General features: G+C 45.6%; 1 protein-coding gene across 1 annotated transcript in view; it reads left to right on the top strand.

Moving 5' to 3' along the window:
• Nucleotides 1-13,831, top strand: part of LOC140901673 (uncharacterized) — a 36,287-nt gene extending 22,456 nt beyond the window's left edge. The window contains exons 3-4 of the mRNA XM_073320917.1: nt 7,679-7,784; nt 8,156-13,831. Coding sequence (XP_073177018.1) covers nt 7,700-7,784; nt 8,156-9,264 — 1,194 coding nt within the window. The 5' untranslated portion in view covers nt 7,679-7,699 and the 3' untranslated portion in view covers nt 9,265-13,831. The remainder of the gene's footprint in view (nt 1-7,678; nt 7,785-8,155) is intronic.
• Nucleotides 13,832-22,131: the final 8,300 nt, after the last annotated feature.

Genomic DNA, 22,131 nt, shown 5'->3' with positions numbered 1-22,131 from the left:
CTGTATCCCCCATCTCCATCATATCAAGTGTAAGCCGCTTATCTTCACTGTCGAGGTCTTTCATGGCCTATCACTACCTTACATGTCACTGTCTCCGTGCATCACAACATAGAATACCAAATTCAGGACAAGCTGCTGGGAAAAAGTGCAGACACACCCCAAAACTGGTGGTTATTCTTCCATGAGATATACCAATCCAGCAACAAAAGTAAACTTCTGTCTCACCACACTGGCTAACAAGAAGTCAGAAATGCAGCCTCCTTAGGTATTCCAGTCCTGGATTCAACACCCAGATGCTAGACTTAATGAGGAGTGGTTATTTAAAACCAGTTTCATCTTTCTTCTGATCCTAAAGGACCAGTCACATACCAAGGTCAATATATAACTCAGATCTTACCCAATAATCATGCTATTGCCAATCCTTTAGTATCCAATATCTAAAGGTTTATTTATAAAAAGAAAGGCACGTGAGAGTTAAAATTGGTTAAAGGAATCAAATACATACAATAAATGCAAAGTTCTTAGATGAGGCTTGTAGCAGTGATGGAATAAACTTCTGGCTTGTTAAGTCTCTGGTTGCTTTCAAATCATTGGAAGGGCCTGAGACCCTTGGTTAGAATGCTCCCATTAGTATAAGTCCATAGTGCAGAGGTTTGAGCAGGAAAGAGGCCAAATGGAGATATTTCCAGGTCCTTTTTATAGCTTTTGCCAAGTGAAGTGAAACTCATTGTTCTCATTGAGGAAAATTACAGGTAACAAGATGGTGTTTGGAGTCACATGAGCAAGTCACATGTCTATGCATGCTTTGCTTAGTCATAGGACAGGCCATCACCCATACTCTAGTTAGAATGTTCACAGGAAAGTCCTTTAAGTATAGATAGGCACATCCCATGGTCCATTTTGAGTTCCTGGATGGGCCATTTAACATGAATAGTCCCTTCAGGATGTGCAGGCTAAATACCTTGTGGGTGTTACCACATGAGCAAACATTTGAAATACAGGTACACAGTTAATATTAATAACTTCAGATACAAAAATGATACATATATACAAATAGCAGGATCATATTCAGCAAATTATAACTTTTCTAATGACATCTTACTTGACATACTTTTTATAGGATTTGTTACAATTATATAACAGTGGAGGCAACAATGATTTTGGTCATATTTTAATCTGATAATGCCACAGTCACCTCTCATTCTCATCCCACTTTTGATCAGCCCATCATGCTAAGTTTTCAGACAAGCCTTTTCATGGACAGGAAAATTACAGTAAAGTCAAAGGAGCAACAAGAGGAAAATCAATGGGGAAATCTGCTCAACATCTTGGTTATCTGTACACAAATGCAAGGAGTATGGGGAAGAAGGAGGAAAAGATGGAAGAATTAATACATAACCTAAATTATGACTTAATTAGCATCACAAAGATTTGGTTGAACAAGTCTCATAACTGGAATATTGGTATAGAGGAGTCTAGCTTGTTCAGGCAGGACAAGCAGGGTAAAAAGGGAGGAGATGTTGCATTCTAGATCAAAAATATATATATTCTTGTTCTCAGGTCCAGAACAAAGTGGGAGGCAGACCAAATGAAGTTCATTAGATAAAGATAACAGGAGAAAAAAATAGGGGTGAGCTCCTGGTCAGAGTCTACTATAGATCATGATATCAGGAAGAGAATGTGGACAAGGCATTTCTAGAGCAAATAAAAGAACTATCAAAAGACAAGACCTAGTAGCCATGCCTGATTTTAACTACCCCAACATCTGTTGGACAAGTAATACAGCAAAACACAAAATGTCCAATAAGTTCTTGGAGTGATTTGGGGACAACCCTTTTATTCCAAAAAATGGCAGAAGTAACCAGAAGGATAGCCATTTCAGATTTGTTTATAGCCAAGATGAAGGAATTGGCAGCGAATCTGAAGGTGGAAGGCAATTGGGTGAAAGTGAACATGAAATGATAAATTTTTGTGATTCTGAGGGAAAAAAAAAAGTGAGAGCAGCAGAATAAGGACTTCAGACTTCAACAAACTAAGAGAACTGGTAACTACAGTCATGGGAAGAAAATCTAAGGGAAAAATGAGTACAGGAGAGCTGACAGTTTGTCAAGGAAACACGGCATAACTGCAAACTAACCTGATATGAAGGTGTGCCGTTATTGACATAATCTAGGACCGTATAGATCATTGTTGCAACCAAAGTCCTGTAGTGGCACCAAATCTTTATATAAAGGGGGTCAAATGAGGTGTCTAAGACAAGGTGGTGATTTGCTGATTATGATTATGCTGTCTATATGTGCGTATAATTTTGTAGTTGAAGTTATGAATATTGGCTCTATACTGTCTGTAGTTCAAACCTGTGCTATGCTTCTGGGGGACACGCCAGATAAATTGGTGTCAGCTCTGCCTAGCCTGCTTGATGGCCCGTTAAGGATCATCAGCTATACAACTGACCCATTAAGAGAAGGCAGACATGCCTTGGGACTCAGCAAGGTATGCAGGGACATGCCTAGGGACAGAACTCTGAGGTTTTTCCAGGCCCTGTGATGGGCAGCTTGTCTTTGGAACAAAGACAGACAGACCACCTGGCAAGAGAGTATAAAAAGCTGCTGTAGCTTCTCCATCTTGTCTTCAATCTGCTTCCTACCTCTGGAAGAACTTTGCTACACTGAAGCTTTGAACAAAGGACTGAACGACCCATCCCAGCTGTGGATATACTCCAGAGACTTTATTTGAACCTGCAGTTTATTCTATCACTGCTGCAAGCCTGAACCAAGAACTTGCCTTTACTGTGTGTAATTAATTCCATTTAACCAATTCTAGCTCTCATCTATATTTCTTTCCTTTTATGAATAAACTTTTAGATTTTAAAGGATTGGCAACAGCGTGATTTGTGGGTAAGATCTGATTTGTATATTGACCTGGGTCTGGGGCTTGGTCCTTTGGGATTGAGAGAACCTTTTTTCTTTTTCTGGGGTATTGATTTTCATAACCATTTGTCCCCATAATGAGGGGCACTGGTGGTGATACTGGGAAACTGGAGTGTCTAAGGGAATTGCTTGTGTTACTTGTGGTTAGCCAGTGGGGTAAAACCAAAGTCTTCTCTGGTTTGGCTGGTTTGGTTTGCCTTGGTGTGCATAGAAACCCCAGCCTTGGGCTGTAACTGCCCTGCTTTATGCAATTTGTCCTGAATTGGCACTCTCAGTTGGGTCCCACCAGAACCAGCCTCGTTACAGAAGGAAAGAAAGGGAGAATAGTAAGAGGCCAAGATAGTACCACAGGAGTGTTTTAATGACCTGAATATCAAAATGGAACCCTACAAAAAATAGAAACATGGACAAATTGTGGGGACGAGTATAGGAGGAGGGCACAAACATGTAGGGACAAATCAGAAAGGGTAAGGAACTAGCAAGGGATAGAAAAGGCAACAAGAAAAGGTTTTATAAATACATTAGGAGCTAGAGCAGGGGTTCTCAAACTGGGGGTCGGGACACTTTAGGGGGGTCACAAAGTTATTACAGGGAAGTCACGAGCTGTCAGCCTTCACCCTAAACCCCACGTTGCCTCCAGCATTTATAATGGTGTTAAATATATTAAAAAGTGTTTTTAATTTATAAGGCGGGGTCGCTGTCAGAGGCTTGCTATGTGAAAGGGGTCACCAGTACAAAAGTTTGAGAACCACTGAGCTAGAGAAAGACGGAGGAAGGTGTAGCTCCTCTGCTTAGCAGGGAAGAAAAACTAATAACATCAAGAAAGCTCAGGTATTTCATTCCTGTTTTGCTTCCATCTTTACTAAAAAGGTAAATGGTGAGCAGATACTTAACACAATGAATATTAACAATGAAGAGGAAGGAAGACAAGCCAAAATAGGGAAAGAACAGATTAAAGAATATTTAGATGACTTGAATACATTCAACTTATCAGATGTGATGAAATTCATCTTAGGATACTTAAGAAACTTGCTGAAGCAATCTGGGAATTGTTAGCAATTATCTCTAAGTACTCCCGGAGGAGGAAAACTTAGTACCTGTCTTTAAAAACAGGAACAAAAAGGACTTTGTGACTAGTCCACCCTTACTTCAATACCTGGAAGGATTCTGAAACAAATTATTAAAAAATCAGTTTGTTAGCATCTAGAGAATAATAGTGTCATAAGTTATAGTCAACATGGATTTGTCAAGAAGAAATCATGCCAACCCAACCTAACTTCAGTCTTTGAATGGGTTACTGGCCTAGTGGATGGGGGGAAGCAGTAGATGTGACATAGCTTTATTTTAATAAGGCTAATAATAATTGAAAATTTTAAAAAACAGATTGGACAAATAAATGTTTGTGCGGGATGGTCTAGGTTTACTGGGTCCTGTCATAGTACATGGGTCTGGACTTGATGACTTCTTGAGCTCCCTTCCAGCCTGACATTTCTATGGTTCTGTGCTTTCTTCATGCTGCTGCTTGCTTTTTGGAGGAACTCCCCATAAGCATCCCCAGACCTATCTCGTTATCATCCTTCCCATCCCTCCGTACAACTCCCCTGTTCCATGAAGCCTTCAAACATATGACAATGGTTAGGCTGCTGTTGAGCTGAGCCCACCGTTTATCAGGGTGACAAATTCTGTCTTATTGTTTCCTTGTGCTCCCCCGTCACTATTCAGGTCCTGTATTCATTGGACCTGTATTCCCCCTCTATAGTCCAGCAAGGCTGTCCTCTCAGGCTGCCCAGCCGGTACCTCTATTGGGTAGAAACCCACAGCAGTCAGGAGGGAGAGAGATGTATATCCAGGCTGTACAGCTCCCTGCCTATCCTGTGAATTTCCCAGCAAGGCAGATCCCCTCAGCAGGCCTGCTTTGCCTTTCTTCCTCAGAGGCTATGAACAGTGTAACTGCCCTTGCTTAACTTACCACACAGCCATTTCCCAGCAAACAATGATTCTCAAGTTAAAAGATTACAGAACAAATATTTTAAAAAGAATTATAGAACCTATATGCATGCTAATAAGCTTACCAGAGATCACCCCAGCCCCACCAAGGGCTGAGGCAGGTGAACAGACTTCAAACCCCACCAAGAGGTTGTTTTTTTTCTGTGGTCGCAAGCTAATAATTCTTAGCTCAGAACAAACATGCCCATGCATCTAAGAGTCACTCTTTTGTCCAGTTTGGGCCTCTAAACTTTACTCCTGGATGAATTCTGCAGACGTGCAGAATTCATGTGCTGTGCAGAATTTTTTTTCTCGGCAGAAAATGCATTCTGCCAGAGATGTGCTGCAGTTGTACCTTTTGCCCACCTGGGTCTGTTGTGGTGCCAGAACAGAGAGCAGCTGCTCTCAGGCACGACCGGCTCCTGCTGCAGATAAGGAAGAGAAGAGGCTGGTTTCATCATGCTGCCCTAACCATGGGACCAGGTCAGGAGGCACTGGCTATGAGGGGATGGACAGCATGGGCACATGGGGCTGCTGGGTGGTCAGACTGAGGTTCAGAAGAGCTAGTGGGGAGGGACAGATTGGTGTGGGGTCTCAATGGGAGAAGGGGTTTAGGGACACATGGGGACAGGGCAGAGGGGTTGCAGGGACATATAGGAATGGAGGAGAAGGGGTAGCTGAGTGGGGGTGTAGGGACACGTGGGGATGGGAGGATGGGGTTGCTGAGTGGGGCTATATGGGGAAGGGGGAGGGAGTGCAGGGACACCTAGGGTAAAGGAGAGGGTGGCTGTGTGGGAGAGGGTGGCTGAGTGGGGGTGCAGAGACCCATGGGGACAGAGGCAGATGTGCCTGACTGAATGAGAGAGAGGCTAGGGGTCAGCCGGAGTCTGCATTGGGGAGGCTCCCTAACAGCCCTCCCCATCAACAACTGTTCTATACTTCTCCCACCCACCCCCAAAAACCCTCCAGATTAACATCCAGCCCCCTTCCCAGCAATTACTTCCATCCTCTCCTCTGTTACCCCTGACTCGCACAAGCCTTTGCACTGCTTTGGGCATGCTGGAAATACAGTTCTGTATTGTAGTTTAAATGTATTATTACTCAGTTTTATATTAATATCCCCGGTAATGAATCTTTTTGTCAAAAACCATTTCCTTAATCTTTTTTGTGCTCTGTATTGATACAGAAATACTTGTTGACAGGTATTTTGAAATAAATTACCAAAATAATTGAAACTGGTGTGATTATAATGTGTTATTTTGACAAATAAAATATAAAGAATTCTAAAATATTGTGAGCAGAATTTTTAATTTTTTGGCACAGAATGCTCCCAGGAGTAGAACTTACGTTCATGTAACAGGTGATCAGCAGGCAATGGTTTCTCCTCAGGGTGAAGCTTCCATAGGTTTGATGTGGAGGTGAGACATTGCCGCCTTCTCCCACTGTGTATTTCCTAGGGATCTATGCCACTTAACTTTGTCTAGCACATTGTTTCAAAGAGTCCTTTGAAGCTCATACACTTTCTTGGACTTTTGTTAGCCAGGTCCCCTCCCCAGAGATGTTACAGACCATCCTACAGTAATACATACACACTCTTATTTTTAATACAATAAACTGCTAGGATACTGAAAACTTAATTCAATAAGGTTTGAGTTAATTCAGTAATGATAGTCCAGGATATTGCAGAAAATTGTCATCACTGTCAAACCCATGTCTATTTGTATCCATCCTTCTCTTGTCTTGTTCTTAGATTCTCATATTTTGGGGCAAAGAGTTTTTTGTTCTGTGTTTGTAGAATGTCCAGAAGATCCTGGTCCATTATTTGCACTACTAGGTATTATGATAATAGAAATCATAAATGATAATAATGGGGAGGTTGTGGTTAGTGGTGTGTGTGTCAGAAAGTAGGGAGAGGAAGGCTTTGGGCAAAGAGCTCCTGTGAGCCAGGAGTGCTGGAGGGGGTAGTGGTGGAGATCCCATGGAACAGCTGCTGTAGGGAGTTAGGATGCTATGGAGGGCTGGAAGAAATGGAACTCAAGGATCTGGAAGGGTTGCTGCTGATTAGAGTAATGGGAGCATGGGTGCTGGGTAGTGGGTGCTCCAGGAAAAAGGGGTGCTAGCAACGGGAGGGAGAAATGGTACACATTTTTGGCAGGATCTCTTGGGAATCAGGACCATGGAACAATTGAGACAGTGGGATTATGGGGTGAAAATGGTTGGGGAGCAGAGACTTTGGGAGTACTGATAACAAGGAGGGCTGTGCGTAATGGGAGGGGAGGAGAACATAAGGAGTGGCTGTTCCTTGGGTCCCAGGAGGCAGCGAAGGGCAAAATTAATTGGAGAATGGTGCGTGGAGGTCCTAGTGATTGGCAGGGCTAGCTCCTTCTCTGTGCCCTTCTTTGTCTCTCTGTCTCCCCTCAGCTGTCAGGCCTTGTGCCTTTCCTCCTCCTGCACTGTCTCTGGGCTTCTCTCTGTCAGAAAAAAGCAGTTCCAGGGGGATTTACCCTCTGCCTGGAGTCTTCCCTTTCTGTGACATGGAGTTAGGTGCTCTTTGATCGTGACTGTCTGGCTGTGTGTTCCCAGTAGGCATGGGCACAGTTGAACCCCTCATAAGAAGAGTGTCTGCACCTTTGAGAACACTGGGAGCTGGCCCCATGATTTTACTGCTTGAAAATGGGCTGGGGTTAAAATAACAGAAGTTTTTGTGTGTGTGACAAAATGTCCCATGAATTTACCTTATCTCACTTGTCTCACTTGATCAGGGTTTCCAGTTTCCAAACCTGATGTCATCTCCCAGAAGGAGCAAAGGGAAGAGCCGTTTTCGCCAGATCTCAGAGGAAAGTGAGATTCTGAGAGGCTGCTGTACGGGTGAGTGATCATTAAACCAATTCAAATACTGTCAGTTCCTGAAGGAAACAGCTGGGATTCCCAACAAAGACCTGTGAGCTGTCTGAATTCAGGAATGTCCCCAGCAGGTGTCCTATGCTCAGGGCAAATATTGCTCATGGCTTCCTACCCACCCTGACTAACTCATGGCAGTAGCTCCCTCCCTGAACTTCCTTCTCCCTGAGTGTTTGGATGGGAGCTGGATGCAGAATTGATCCCCTACTCTCTCCCATTTAGGGAAGAGTTTGGGGAAATTCAGTCCCTGATTTTTTCCCATCTCCAGCTCTTCTTTTGGTTTGTTCTCCCCTTTCCCATTCTGGTTTCTGAGGGTTTTTCTTTCTCTGTACCACCAGGTGATGGGATGGTGAATGAGACCATGGCGCAGGATCCTCAGCAGGAAGGTGATGAGGAAGTGGAACCACATGGGGTGTTACTGCAAAGATGCAAAGGGAGTGTGTCCAGGAGTAGTGAGCAGGAAAAAGCCTGTGAGAATCAGTACAGGCCAGAGAAGCAGCAGAGAAACCAGCCAACACAGAAAGCTGGTCAATCTGTTAATTATCAGGGAACTCAGAAAGACAACAAGAAAACCATGGCCCAGCAGATTATCCTCATGGGAGAAAGAAATAAAACATGCATTGAGTGTGGGAAAAAGTTCAGTAAGCGAGCACACCTTATTATCCATCAGAGAAGCCACACAGGGGATAAACCCTATGAATGCTGTGAGTGTGGGAAAACCTTCGCTCAGAGATCAAACCTTACTACGCATCAGAGAATCCACACAGGAGAGAAACCCTATGAATGCTGTGAGTGTCGAAAATCCTTCACTGATCACTCAACCCTTATTAGTCACCAGAGAATCCACACAGGGGAGAAACCCTATGAATGCTGTGACTGTGGGAAATGCTTCTCTCGGAGCTTACACCTTATTCAGCATCAGAGAATCCACACAGGGGAGAAACCCTATGAATGCTGTGAATGCGGGCAAACCTTCGCTCAGAGCTCACAGCTTATTAGACATCAGCGGATCCACACAGGGGAGAAACCCTATGAATGCTGTGAATGCGGGAAAACCTTCACTGGTAGTTCAAACCTTATTAGCCATCAGAGAATCCACACAGGGGAAAAACCCTATGAATGCTGTGAGTGTGGGAAAACGTTCACTGATAGCTCAACCCTTATTAGTCACCAGAGAATCCACACCAGAGAGAAACCCTATCGATGCTGTGAATGTGGGAAAACTTTCTCTTGGAGCTCAGCTCTTATTCAACATCAGAGAATCCACACAGGGGAGAAACCCTATGAATGCTGTGAGTGCAGGAAAACCTTTTCTCAGAGCTCAGCCCTTATTCAACATCAAAGAATCCACACAGGGGAGAAACCCTATGCATGTTGTGAGTGCGGGAAAACCTTTGCTCAGAGCTCAAAACTTATTAGACATCAGAAGATCCACACAAGAGAGTGACCCTATGAATTTTATGAATATGGCAAGTTCTTATATCCGAACTCAGCCTTTCTTTATCATTAGAGATGCTGCAAGGGAGTTAGAGACCATACAAACCCTGTCTAGAAAAGAATGTTTTCCTTTTGCTAATTCCCACATAATGAAATTAAAGGCATCATTTGTGTCCCTGTGATATTTCAGTTCCCCTAGATGAGTTGTCTGCTTTTCCCTTCTGTAGCACATCTTCCCTTAGGGAGAATCCCAGAGTCTTTATGATCAACTGCTTTGTTCTATGTCATGGAAGTGTGTCTCTCAAACAAGAATGTCCATCAACTCCAGAGGTTTAATGTACTTGAGCCTTGATTCCACTAGGATTTACCTAGCTTCAATTAGCGATCTTGATGTAAAGACAAGGTTTTTTTCAATTTAAAAAAAAAAATTACCATGGCCACTATCAATGGACTATCAAATTTTGTGAAGACCTGAGATAACATCCATCATTTTTCCTAGTGTAAACAAATTCAGAGCATCACATTTATACTTTTCCTCCCACTGCAAAGCAATTGTTGGTTACCACATTCCCTCGCTATGGACAGATTGTCTCATTCCCAGTTGTTTTCACATTGCACTGGGTTCTGCTGAATGTTTTTATACCATTTTAAATACATATAAAGATAACAAAGAGAAGGAGCAGGATTAGGGATAGGAAAATACAAGTTTTTTCAACCTCTGTGACACCTGAAAAAGAAGTGGTGAGTCACAGGGATTACTCCAGCAGTGTTTCTCTCTTTGATCCAGAATTTATGTAGAATTAGTTTTCCACTTTCTATACCTCCATCTCTCACTGTTGTCTTATGATTCAGTGTTATCAGCCCTCTGCGTGGGAATAACACTTGGATTTGATCCTAAACCATAGTAATTCAGGGCCTGAGATGAAAGTGTCAAATACCTGGAAGGGGAATTTAATTAATCTCAACTGCAGTATAATAATTTGGAGTTCAAATCTCAGTTTCCAACTATTGGAAAGCCTTTTCTAGGATTTTTCCTATTGAGATGGGATTGTTTGGAGATGGAGAGGCTGGGATTTTTTCCAGTTACGATGATGCTAGAAGTTTTGTAAATGATACCACTCAATAGTAATGAGTGAAGCAGGTTTCAATGAGTCAGAAGAGAACATAATGGGAGAATATCTTGTTTTGATTCTGAGTCATCACCTTTAACTTGCTCTGGAATTTCTAGTTCAGCGGTCCCCAACCTTTCTGTGGGAATAGCACATTGGCGCCCGCCACAGTCTGTTGGGAATAGCAAACACCCCACCTCCGAAATGCTGCTGAGAAGTGGCAGTGGAAAGAAGCCTCACCGCCGAGAAATGGCAATGCTTCTCGATGGCATTTCGGCAGGCCATTCTCAGGTGGCTGTGCCCGGCGGTGGCATTTCAGCAGCATAGTGTCCTGCGGGCGTTGGGGACCCCGTTCTAGTTAGTCTTTTCATATTTTATTTTTGCTTTTCCGTGCCCCCTCCATGATGAGATGGAGAAACTTCAAGTGCAGTTTAATCAAACAGGAGAGAATACTCCAAACTTACTGTTTTTACGTCTCGCATCTGAAATGGTCAACAGCAGCCCACCCCAAATTGCACAACTAACTGAAATAAACTGGATAATCAATCAGAGTGTTGTTCAGTTGTTTAGGTCAATATTGTATCACATGATCCAGGGAGAGAATTCCACAGTAAGTGACTAGGAACTAAGCAAAAGGTGCATGTGTTTGTTTCCCAAGGCAATTGTGACCCAGACTCTTGTGACAGACGATATTCCAGTGTTCACACCCTACACACATTTGCAGTAATTTTAGTGCAAGGCATTGAGAGATTACACTCCATATCCTTTATGAAAATATGCTTATGGTATGGATATGACATAATAGAAATCCTTTCTGCAAGATGGCTCATGTAAGATATCATTGGACAGGTTATGATTTACTGAATGTGATTATCCAATGTATTTGCATGTATAATTTCTTTAGCTAAAGTTGGAATATCAACTATGTAACAATTACAACTCGGAGTGTATTGGGAAGATACCCACCAGATGATAGGCCATCAAATCTGATGGCCTATCAGAAAGACACAACAAGACTGGAAAGATACTAATCTCTCTCCTTCCTGGGATCTAGCAGTGTCACAGCTACATCAGGTGGTCTTGTCTCCTGATACTAAACATTATCTTGGACTTCTTGTAACTTTCCACTACAAGGAGAAGGAGTGTCAAGTTTGGGAAGCAAAAGATTCCTAGCTTATGTAAATCTTAGGGAAGGGTGGGGAGGAGGGCAATCGAGACTTTCCTCCATTGTCTTCCCAAGAAGAAGGACTGCTGAAAGTACCTGGAGGAACAGAGGAACTAACCTGAAGGGAAAGGCAGGGGAGAGTCCAGACCGAGGCAGGGTTCTGGTCTGCAAGAAGAAATAACTGGGACTTCGAGCAACAGAAACTCTTCATTCTGCCTAATTCAACATTTAGGGTAAGAAACTACATTCGGTATTCTGTATCTTTAGTGAATCAAGCTTAGTTTGTGTGTTTTGTTTTATTTGCTTAGTAATCTGCTTTGATCTGTTTTATACTCACAATTTTTCTGTAGTTAATAAAGTGACTAAGTGATAGCAAACAGGTAATCTGCTATGATCTAACAAATAAACAAGAAACTGCAAACTAAGCCTACTATACTAGGTAAATAGGATTTGAATTAGCAATTTCTCACCCTGACTGATAATACAAGCAGTCCACCAAGTTTCCATACACAGGTTCGAAATCTCTTTAGCCTGGGACCAGCACTTCCCCAGTTCAGTCTTTGTTCCTCAGATATTTCTAGGAGTTCTCTTGGGTGGGGAGTGAGGCCCAGAGATGATGTCACTCCTCATTTTATGTAGTTTTTCCATGTGATGGGAACCCTTTGTTTCAAGCTAAGTTCACAGCCCAGTTTGTGGAAAGATCTAGGTACCAAACTGGAGCTCAGTGTCATGTGGTCTGGTCACATGCCCTTGCCTGCCTTGCTGAGTCATAGCAGCCATTACTCAGATTGTCTGGTGCGTTCTCAAGAAGGCTGAGCTCTTCCATGCTCCATTGTCTTTGTTGATGAGCCATCACCACTTGTCTAGCTTCTACATTGTTGTACCTGAAAGGCTAGTTCTGGATGTTACCCAGAGTAAGCACATTTGAAATACAGATACCTAGTCAATATTCATACCTCCAGATACAAAAATGATACATGCATACAAATAGGATAATCATATTTAGCAAATCATAACTTTTCAATGGACACCTTACATGACACATTTGTACAAGATGCATTATAGCTATGTCATAATCATATCATAATGATACCAGTATGATGAATATGGGGTGCAGTGTCACAGTGGTGAAACCTTGCAAAAGACAGGCTGTGAGCAGAAGTCAAGCTCTGCCTGCATGCAGGCTCACAGAATCTGTCAACAGGGCTCATATTGCAAAAACATTCACATTCCTGAGAAGTGTTAGGCTCAGGACATTCACAGAAACACATTCCAGAAGGATGGTATCAGAACCCCCTGGCTTCTCTTAAAGATGGGGTCAGGATGACAGTGTGATGGATAGAGATGTTTTGATCATACCAACATGTACAAGGTAAAGGGTGGTTACTGACCATATCAGAGGGGCAATATGAAATTTGTTTGTATCAGTGTACAAAATAGAGTCTTGGAGGAAGTGTCTTTGGCTAGCCTAGGGGAAGTGGAAAGTCCCACCACTGACTGAGCTGGTCCATTGTGACAAGCATACATGTGGTAGTGGTCCTGTAGAGTCTACAGGATACTAGGACTGTGCTTCATTAATAAAGTTGGCTGGGTGCCTTTGCTACTAAACAGGTCTGTGGTGATGGGGCAGTTTGATCAGAACCTGATGTATGGGCTATCTGGCCAGAGCCAGTGCAACACAGAGAGAACACACACATGTAGACATCTGACAACTGCAGTGTTATATGTGAAGTAGTAAACACAAGCTGCAATCATGACTAATAGTATGTTATCCATATAAAGCTGGGGAGTGGCCAAAACCAATTCCTCAGAGGCAAAGGGCAGCTGATGCCTCACCCAAGTGTAAACAAGGGTGATGGACCATTGCCTGCGAATTGACCATTCTTTGCCAGGAAAGGGGCTGGGCAAAAAAATTCTACATTTTAGCAAAGAAACATGGAGTTCCTGTTCACACAGATTACCTGTAGTCTTGCTCCCAGCTGGGAATGCTTCTCAAAGTGGGAGCAGGACTATAAAACAAAGGGGCAGACCCCCCCCCCAACACCCCTTTTCTCTCCCTGCTCATTGGATTCTCTGCACCTGTGAAGACAAAATGACACAGCCCTTAAGCTTTGATTGAGGTGTTCTACTCAGCACGTGCTTCAGGAGTAAGACTACTGAAGCACATGCTGAGAAAAATTTGCTTTGAAACTAAGAATTTCTTAAGTATGTGTTAGGAAGCATTTTATCTTTATTTTTTGTAACCATTTATGACTTTTAAGCCACATTACCTGTACTCTCATAAAATCTTTGTAGTTGTTAAACTTGTTTTCTGTGTTAAATACAGTGTGTTTAAACTGAAGTTTCTGAATAGCTATTTGAAATAATAAGATGGTATATTATTCTTTTAAAGGTATATTGGACTTCAAATATTTTGTAGTGTCCAGGAGAGTACTGGGCAGTACAAGACATACATTTCTGGGGAAAATCTGGGACTGGGGTGTGTGTGTTAGGGCTCACTATAAAGTGTAGTAGAAAGAGAGCCTAAGACATGAGGTGTGGTAAAAGGGGCCTGGTGTAAGGCCTAAGGCTGCTACTAAATTCAGGCCCTGCTGAGAGAAAGCAAAGTTAGCAAGAGTCAAGGTATGAGCAGCAGTCAGGCCCTGTTACAAAACATGCTTATGTGGAAGTTCACAGGACCTAGCAGTGTTATGCTTATAAGAAGCATACACAATTTTTTAAAAAGAGGGTAAGGCAATATGCCACATTTATTGAGAGTACAGTTTAAGCATTAAAATCAGCATATGCTTTCATACATGCACACACACCAAAAGGTTCTGCAACTGGATCTTATAGTTACCAGTCCATAGTGTTGCTTGGTCAGTTCCAGTGGCCAGCTGAAACTGCACACGAGGGAGGGGAGCTGGACTTCTGTCAAACACATTCAAAGCTCCAATGTTGATGCAGAATGAACCCAAAGTCCCACAGCAATACACCTTTCTTTTATGGTGATAAGTTCCCATACAAGTCTCTGGACCTTGCTGTGTCATACCAGAGCTGTCAATCATGAGGTATTCAAGGTTGCTCTTAATTAGCATTATTTTGAGTTGTTACCAGGAAGATCCACAACTGTTTCTTATCTTGTCCTTATGGCTCAACTCCTTCTCTTGTCCTTGGGGTGTATGCCTTTAGGGTTGTCAATTTGCCATCCGGGTGATTGATAATAAAGATGGTGTCTCTTGACTCCTCCACTCCCTTCTTGATCATCTGACCCAGTTGTTCTTTCTTAGTTAATTACCTTACATTTTTTACTCACACCAAACAATAGATAAGGCAATTACAGCCATAAAACTTCTATCCATCTAAGAACAGATGTTAACCCAATCAGCAAAAAATAAACTCAAAACAATTTCTTCTTACTAATTCAAGGTGACAATTTATTTTAGCAAAATTAGCAAAATGGAGTACAATTTTACATGAGACAATTTCTTCCCATTAGGCTTTTGGCCTACAGCAGAAACAGGGCTGGTATTGCAAAAACACAAGGACTCCGAGCCTAAGTATTCACATAAATGTTCCAGAGGTGTAGTATCAGAATACGCTGATGCAAAGTTATGGTGTAAACACACTCCCCGAAGATGATACAGAGACACATTTGGCCCCTCTTAAAGAAAAGGTCAGGGTGATAGCGTGATGGATAGAGATGTTTTGATTGAACCAACATGTACAAGGTAAAGGGTGGTAACTGACCACATGAGAAGGGCAATCTGTAACTTGTTAATATCAGTGCATAAAAGAGAGGCCTCAGGAGGGGTGTCTTTGTCCAGCTGAGGAGTGGAAAATCTTGCCAGATGAGTGGGAGAGCCCTGCCTCTGCTGCGTGCAGTCTGGCAGGGCCTGTGAAGGAGGGTGCGGTGAGGGTGCAGCTGGGCATGAGAGAGGGCCTGCCCCAGGAAGAGTTTTCCCTCCCTCGTGCCATCCCACTGCTAGCTCCCCGAGTCCCTGTGCCATCGCCCTTGTCCCCGGCCTGGCCACTGCTAGCCAGCCCACAGATGACACATGGAGGGCTGGGGCCCTTGTACAGGGGAAGCAGGGCAAATGGAAGGTTCAGGCTCAGTTCCTCCCCTCTGCTGCTCCTGTAAGAACAGGAAGGAGGCCATAGATGCCAAACCTTCTGCCTTGCCCTCCTTCCACCGGAGCTGGCTGGGGAAGATGTGGCAGCAATAGGGGGCAGCGCTGCTCCTCCTTTGGGGTCCCTCCTTGAGGGGACCTCTGGTGGTCCCCCTCCCACCCTCTTGCTACCTAAGCCCCCTGCAAGCTCCAAGGCAAGTATCGCTTCAAGTGCCGGTGGGGAGGTCCCTGGGGAGGTGGGAGACGTCTCCTCCATATTCAAGGAGATTGAGGCCCAGGGTCTGACCCTAGTCACACAGGGGAAGAATGATTCTCTGCCAGCAGGCCTCGCTCTTGGTAACTTTACACCACCCTCCCCTCCCCATGACCACTGCTCCCACTCTCACTTCTGGGGAGCCCCTGGACCCTTCCACCTGCCCAGTCGTGCACACCTCACTGAAGGCCACCAAGCCCATCGAGGCAACAGCCCATGCCATGTGGCCAGGCCCTGAGTCACCAGGGGCACCTCTTGCTGTTGCAGGGCAACCAACCTCCTTTCTGGGTGGGGACCCCGCTGCCAATTCTCCATCCATCGATGCCATGGCTGCAGCACCCACCATGGAGAAAGAGCCTGGCATCACCGAGGGCCCCATTCCCATTCCCCTAACACCTGAGCCCAGCCAAGAGATGCCTCCCTGGGTTGCCCGGCTGCTGGGGCTCATGGTCCCATTTCCACCCCTCTCCCTGACCCCGTTCCTGATCTCTGCCCCGACCCCTGATGCTGATCCTGTCCCCCTCCATCTCCCGAGCTGCTGCTGCCCCTGGGGTTGACCAGTGGATGACCCCCAGGGCATGGCCTTCATGTTCCCTGGTCCTGATCTCCTAAGGGCTGCTATTTTCCCTCCTGCCCACTGAGCCAGGGTCTGAGGAGGGCTGTGTGGGGCCGGCCCGTTGGGCACCATGCTGGAGGTCTTCTCCCTGCCTGCCCATTGTGGTAGGCCATGGGGCTTTGACAGGGGCCCCACCAGAGGACAGCCAGGGGCCTGTGACCCCACCCCCTGATAGGTTGCGAGAGGAGCTGCAAGAGTTTCTCAGGATGCCTGTCAGTCCTGGAACAAGGTGCAGCTTGCTCTCCAGCTCTGAGGGGAATTTTATCAAATCCTCCAGGCCATGAGGACCATTTTGGGGGAGAGTAAAGGGACAGAGAGGCTGGCTGCTTCGGCCTACCAGAGGGCCCACTGCTTCTGTGACTCCCAGCTTACATAAGGGATTGGTCACTTATTACTGCATGGCCCAACAGTGTCCCTGCCAGCAAGGATTCCCCCGCAGCCCTCCCTATGATGCCCATTACCTTCACTACATTAAACACCTGGGGCTGTAGGGTGGGTGCCAGATGCTCTCCTTTTTTGGGGGGGGGTACTCTGTGGTTTTCCTGCAGGAGACCCATATGGATCCAACAGCTGAAGCAAGTTGGTGGCTGGAGTGGGGGGACAGGGTTCATTTTAGCCATCTCACAGCTCATACAGCTAGAGTGGTTACCCTGTTCTCCCCTGACCTATGGCCCGAGATACTGGGGGTTACTGAGGCTGTGCCGGACCACCTGCTGCACCTCTGGGTCTGCATGGAAGGCCTGGTGGTCAATCTCATCAATGTTTATGCCCCAACATCGGGCCCAGTGCAGGTACACCTTTTTTAACTGGCGTCTGCCCTCCTCAGCTCCTTGGATCCTCACGAGTGCCTGGTCCTGAACAGGGACTTAACACCGTCCTCGAGGAACAGGACTGCTTGGGGACCAAGCAGTTCCCGGCTCTTGTGGACATCTTCTGGGAAATTGTGGACCATCACTCCCTGGTGGATGTCTGGCGCGACCACCACCTGGATGACGGGTTGACGTTCACCTTTGTCCGGGTGGAGGCCCATCAGTCATGCCACTCCTGGTGGGACCACATTTCATAGAATCATAGAATCATAGAATATCAGGGTTGGAAGGGACCCCAGAAGGTCATCTAGTCCAACCCCCTGCTCAAAGCAGGACCAATTCCCAGTTAAATCATCCCAGCCAGGGCTTTGTCAAGCCTGACCTTAAAAACCTCTAAGGAAGGAGATTCTACCACCTCCCTAGGTAACGCATTCCAGTGTTTCACCACCCTCTTAGTGAAAAAGTTTTATTTATTTTATTTATTTATCATGCTGTCACCTTTCACAGGCCCACTCCTCCAGCATCCAGCCAACCCCATTCTCAGATCTCCATCTGGCAACTGTGACGGCCTCTCTTAGCGCAGAGAGGCAGGGGCCAGCCTATTGGCACTTTAATAACAGCTTGTTGGAGGATGTGGGCTTTGTGGATTCCCTCCAGGAGTTCTGGCTGGCCTGGTGAGGGCAGAGGTGTGCCTTTCCCTTGGCGCAGTGGTGGTGGGATGTGGGGAAGGTGAACGCCTGCTCTTCTGTCATGACTACACCTGGCACACCAGCCGGTGGAGGGATACGGTGATAGAACAGTTGGAATGGGAGGTCTTAGAGTAGAAGAGGCATCTGGCCACCAGCCCTGTGGATCCATCCTTTGGTGGAGCATGCTGGAAGAAGTGGGAGGAGCTCCGGGCCCTTGAGAACCATTGGGTCCGGGGTGCCTTTGTTCAATCCTGCATCCACCTCCTTTGGGAGATGGACCACGGCTCCTGCTTCTTCTACGCCCTGGAGAAAAAGAGGGTGGTGGTGGGGGCTAAGAAGCATGTCACCTGACTTCTGGCAGAGGACGGCATCCCCCTCATGGATCTGGGAATCATAAACTATAAGGGTTGGAAGGGACCTCAGGAGGTCATCTAGTCCAATCCCCTGCTCAAAGCAGGACCAATCCCCAACTAAACCATCCCAGCCAGGGCTTTGTCAAGCCTGACCTTAAAAACTTCTAAGGAAGGAGATTCCACCACCTCCCTAGATAATGCATTCCAGTGTTTTACCACTTAAATTGATTTATTGAGGACTTGCAGGGTTGGAAGGGACCTCAGGAGGTCATCTAGTCCAACCCCCTGCTCAAAGCAGAACCAATCCCCAACTAAATCATCCCAGCCAAGGAATCAATTCTGAAGCACTTAGAGGAAAGGAAAGTGATCAGGAACAGTCAGCATGGATTCATCAAGGGCAAGTCATGCCTGACTAATCTAATTGCCTTCTATGATGAGATAACTGGCTCTGTGGATGAGCGGAATCATAGAATCATAGAATATGATTCTATGGTTCTATGATGCCCTTGGTGAATCCATGCTGACTGTTCCTGATCACTTTCCTCTCCTCTAAGTGGGAAAGCAGTGGACGTGTTGTTCCTTGACTTTAGCAAAGCTTTTGACACGGTCTCCCACACTATTCTTGCCAGCAAGTGAAAGAAGTATGGGCTGGATGAATGGACTATAAGGTGGATAGAAAGCTGGCTAGATTGTTGGACTCAATGGGTAGTGATCAATGGCTCCATGTCTAGTTGGCAGCTGGCATCAAGTGGAGTGCCCCAAGGGTCGGTCCTTGGGCCAGTTTTGTTCAACATCTTCATTAATGATCTGGAGGATGGCATGGATTGCACCCTCAGCAAGTTTGCAGATGACACTAAACTGGGAGGAGAGATAGATACGCTGGAGGGTAGGGATAGGTTACAGAGGGACCTAGACAAATTAGAGGATTGGGCCAAGAGAATTCTGGTGTGGATCAACAAGGACAAGTGCAGAGTCCTGCACTTAGGATGGAAGAACCCAATGTATCGCTACAGACTGGGGACCGAATGGCTAGGCAGCAGTTCTGCAGAAAAGGATCTAGGGGTTGCAGTGGATGAGAAGCTGGATATGAGTCAACAGTGTGCCCTTGTTGCCAAGAAGGCCAATGGCATTTTGGGATGTATAAGTAGGGGCATTGCCAGCAGATCGAGGGACGTGATCGTTCCCCTCTATTTGTCATTGGTGAGGCCTCATCTGGAGTACTGTGTCCAGTTTTGGGTCCCACACTACAAGAAGGAGGTGGAAAAATTGGAAAGCATCCAGCAGGGGGCAACAAAAATGGTTAGGGGACTGGAACACATGACTTTTGAGGAGAGGCTGAGGGAACTGGGATTGTTTAGTCTGCAGAAGAGAAGAATGAGGGGGGATTTGATAGCTGCTTTCAACTACGTGAAAGGGGGTTCCAAAGAGTATGGATCTAGACTGTTCTCAGTGGTAGCAGATGACAGAACGAGGAGACATATGAGTGTCCTCAGGGCAACACAGTTGCAAAAGTGAGTAGTGGCTCACTGCAGCACACACCACACTTGCTGGCTCATCCTGGTGCATGCTGGGGTGGCCATCTCCCCATTGATGAGACCTGGTACCACCGTATTCCTGGAGCTCCAAACTGCCCTGCTGCCATCCCTGGCTATGTTGCTGTTGTCTTCTCTAGCGGTTGACTGGGAAGTGTGCATTGGGAAGTGTACAATTGACTGGGAAGTGTACAATGCCATGTAGCCATGTTGTCTCGAAGGGTGAAAGCAGGAAGAATGGTGCCTTCATAGCCCACCCTTTATTCCATAACATAATTAAGGAAAATATTTCTCAATGAACCCTCAATAAAAGATCAAAAACAGCCAATGTTTGCATCATGTTAAGGACACTGGTATTTTCTTTAAATTTGCCAGACCAAACTAACTAACATCTAACACATTTGAAGCTGTTCTTTTCACACCGTTGCTCATTCTCAGGGTCTGCTTTGTCTCCAGACAGATCCATTCTCTTTCAGAACCGCCTTGCTCTTTCTGTCTGTTTCACTCATTGACATATCGGAGTAAACACTCCCCTTCACTCTATTCTCAAACAAACACTAGTATTAACTTTTTGATTCTGATGGATTTAGAAAGTATTTTTCAAGTGGAAGATGACATTGCTGGGGGATTGTTCCCAAGATCCGGTACTTTGTGTTCAAACATCTCCCAGCTTCCTTGGTGAAAATAAGACCACGATTTCCTTTCAATATACAGGAGGAAAGTAGTTTTTCACCCCAGGTGGGACTTGAACCCAGAATCCGGAAGCCAATGCCTTATCCATTAGTCCACTGGGGCCCTGCTGTTCAACTGGTGGAGGGATGGAAATTTCCTCTCATAATTGCACATTGCTCACATTCACCTGGAATCTAAATACCCCCTTTATGTGCTTTACATAACTGTCTGCATCCCCTGTCAGCGAGGCAACTGGACAGGTCGCTGACAGAGCTGAGCACCACATTTCTGCCAGCCATCTTTAGAGAAGAATCCCACCCTAGAGTCACACCTCCCTCCTGCAGCACCTCCACGACTGTGGCTCTGAGTGGCAGTAGGATGATTAGGGGGCGAATCCAGGGCTGGAAGGCAGGTAAGGTAAGCCTGTAAGAAGTAACTATGTGGGTCATACCCAGGGTGAGGCTGTGGGCTGCTGGTTGGTTGTTGGGATCTGAACTCTAGATCAAAGCTGCACAGCAACCTGACACCCAGGGTTATAAGGCTGAAATAGTGAACCCCTTACTTGCCTCGGTGAACCCCAGACCCTTGTTACTCAGGGCATTTAGGAGTCTCTGTCCCTTAATAACTTCCTGGAGCTCCCCAGCAGGCTGCGGGCGTCAGCCACCTCCTGCCTCACAGGTTAGATTCTTGCGGTTCTTCCAGCCGCCCCCTCGCTTGAAGGCCCAGTGTAAGAAGAAGGAGGCCCGGTGCTAGCAGAAGAGGGTTTTGATTCATTAATCTCTATGTTATGGGCACAGCACACTTCCACTGTGTCACTCTGCTGGCTTTTTGTAAGCAGCACCTAGCAGCCCTGGGTCCAGGCTAGTGCCTTGTGAACTCTGGCACTGGCAGGAAGTGGTGCAGGGTGCTGGGCAGTGGCCCTGGCAAACCAGCCCCTGGTAGGTGTCTCTGTGGTATCATGGATCAGTGAGTTTGGCTGTTAATCGAAAGGAGGGTGGTTTATGCTCCCCCAGGGATGCCACTGAAGGCGGGTTCCTCAAAGTCTGCTGGGAGCCATGAAGTCCACCTTTTGCCACCTCAAAGGCTCCCTCTTGGACCCAGTGGGTTCATGTGCTGGCTGAAAGAGTGTGGGGGCCGTGCCACAAAACCCCGTTTCTGAGCAGTCACGCTGGGGACTTCGGCTTAATCCAAGTGCAAAATATTCAGTTGGGCACGTTTCACTCCCTTCCCACCTCTGCCCAAGTGACAAGGGAGAAACAGACGAGACACACGGGCTTGAAGACTGCCTCCATACGACGTCTCTGTAGGCTGCTGTGATGTTATTAATATGAACTGGAACAGTATATATCATTGTTGACACCACCGTTATATATTTGCAGCAAATATTGTACAAAGGTTGTCGTGTGAGGTGTCGATGACAAGGTTATGATTTGCTGGTTATAATTATGCTGCCTGTAAGTGTGTACCATTTTTGAATTTGAAGTTATGAATATGGGCTATGTACTTGTATCTCAAATTTATTTTATTCCAAGTAGCCTCCTTGATGCATTTGGTCAGCTTCTTGAGAAAG

This window comes from Lepidochelys kempii, chromosome 22 (genome assembly GCF_965140265.1).
Source record: "Lepidochelys kempii isolate rLepKem1 chromosome 22, rLepKem1.hap2, whole genome shotgun sequence".
Lineage (NCBI taxonomy): Eukaryota > Metazoa > Chordata > Testudines > Cheloniidae > Lepidochelys > Lepidochelys kempii.
This window is presented reverse-complemented; position numbering and strand designations above follow the sequence as displayed.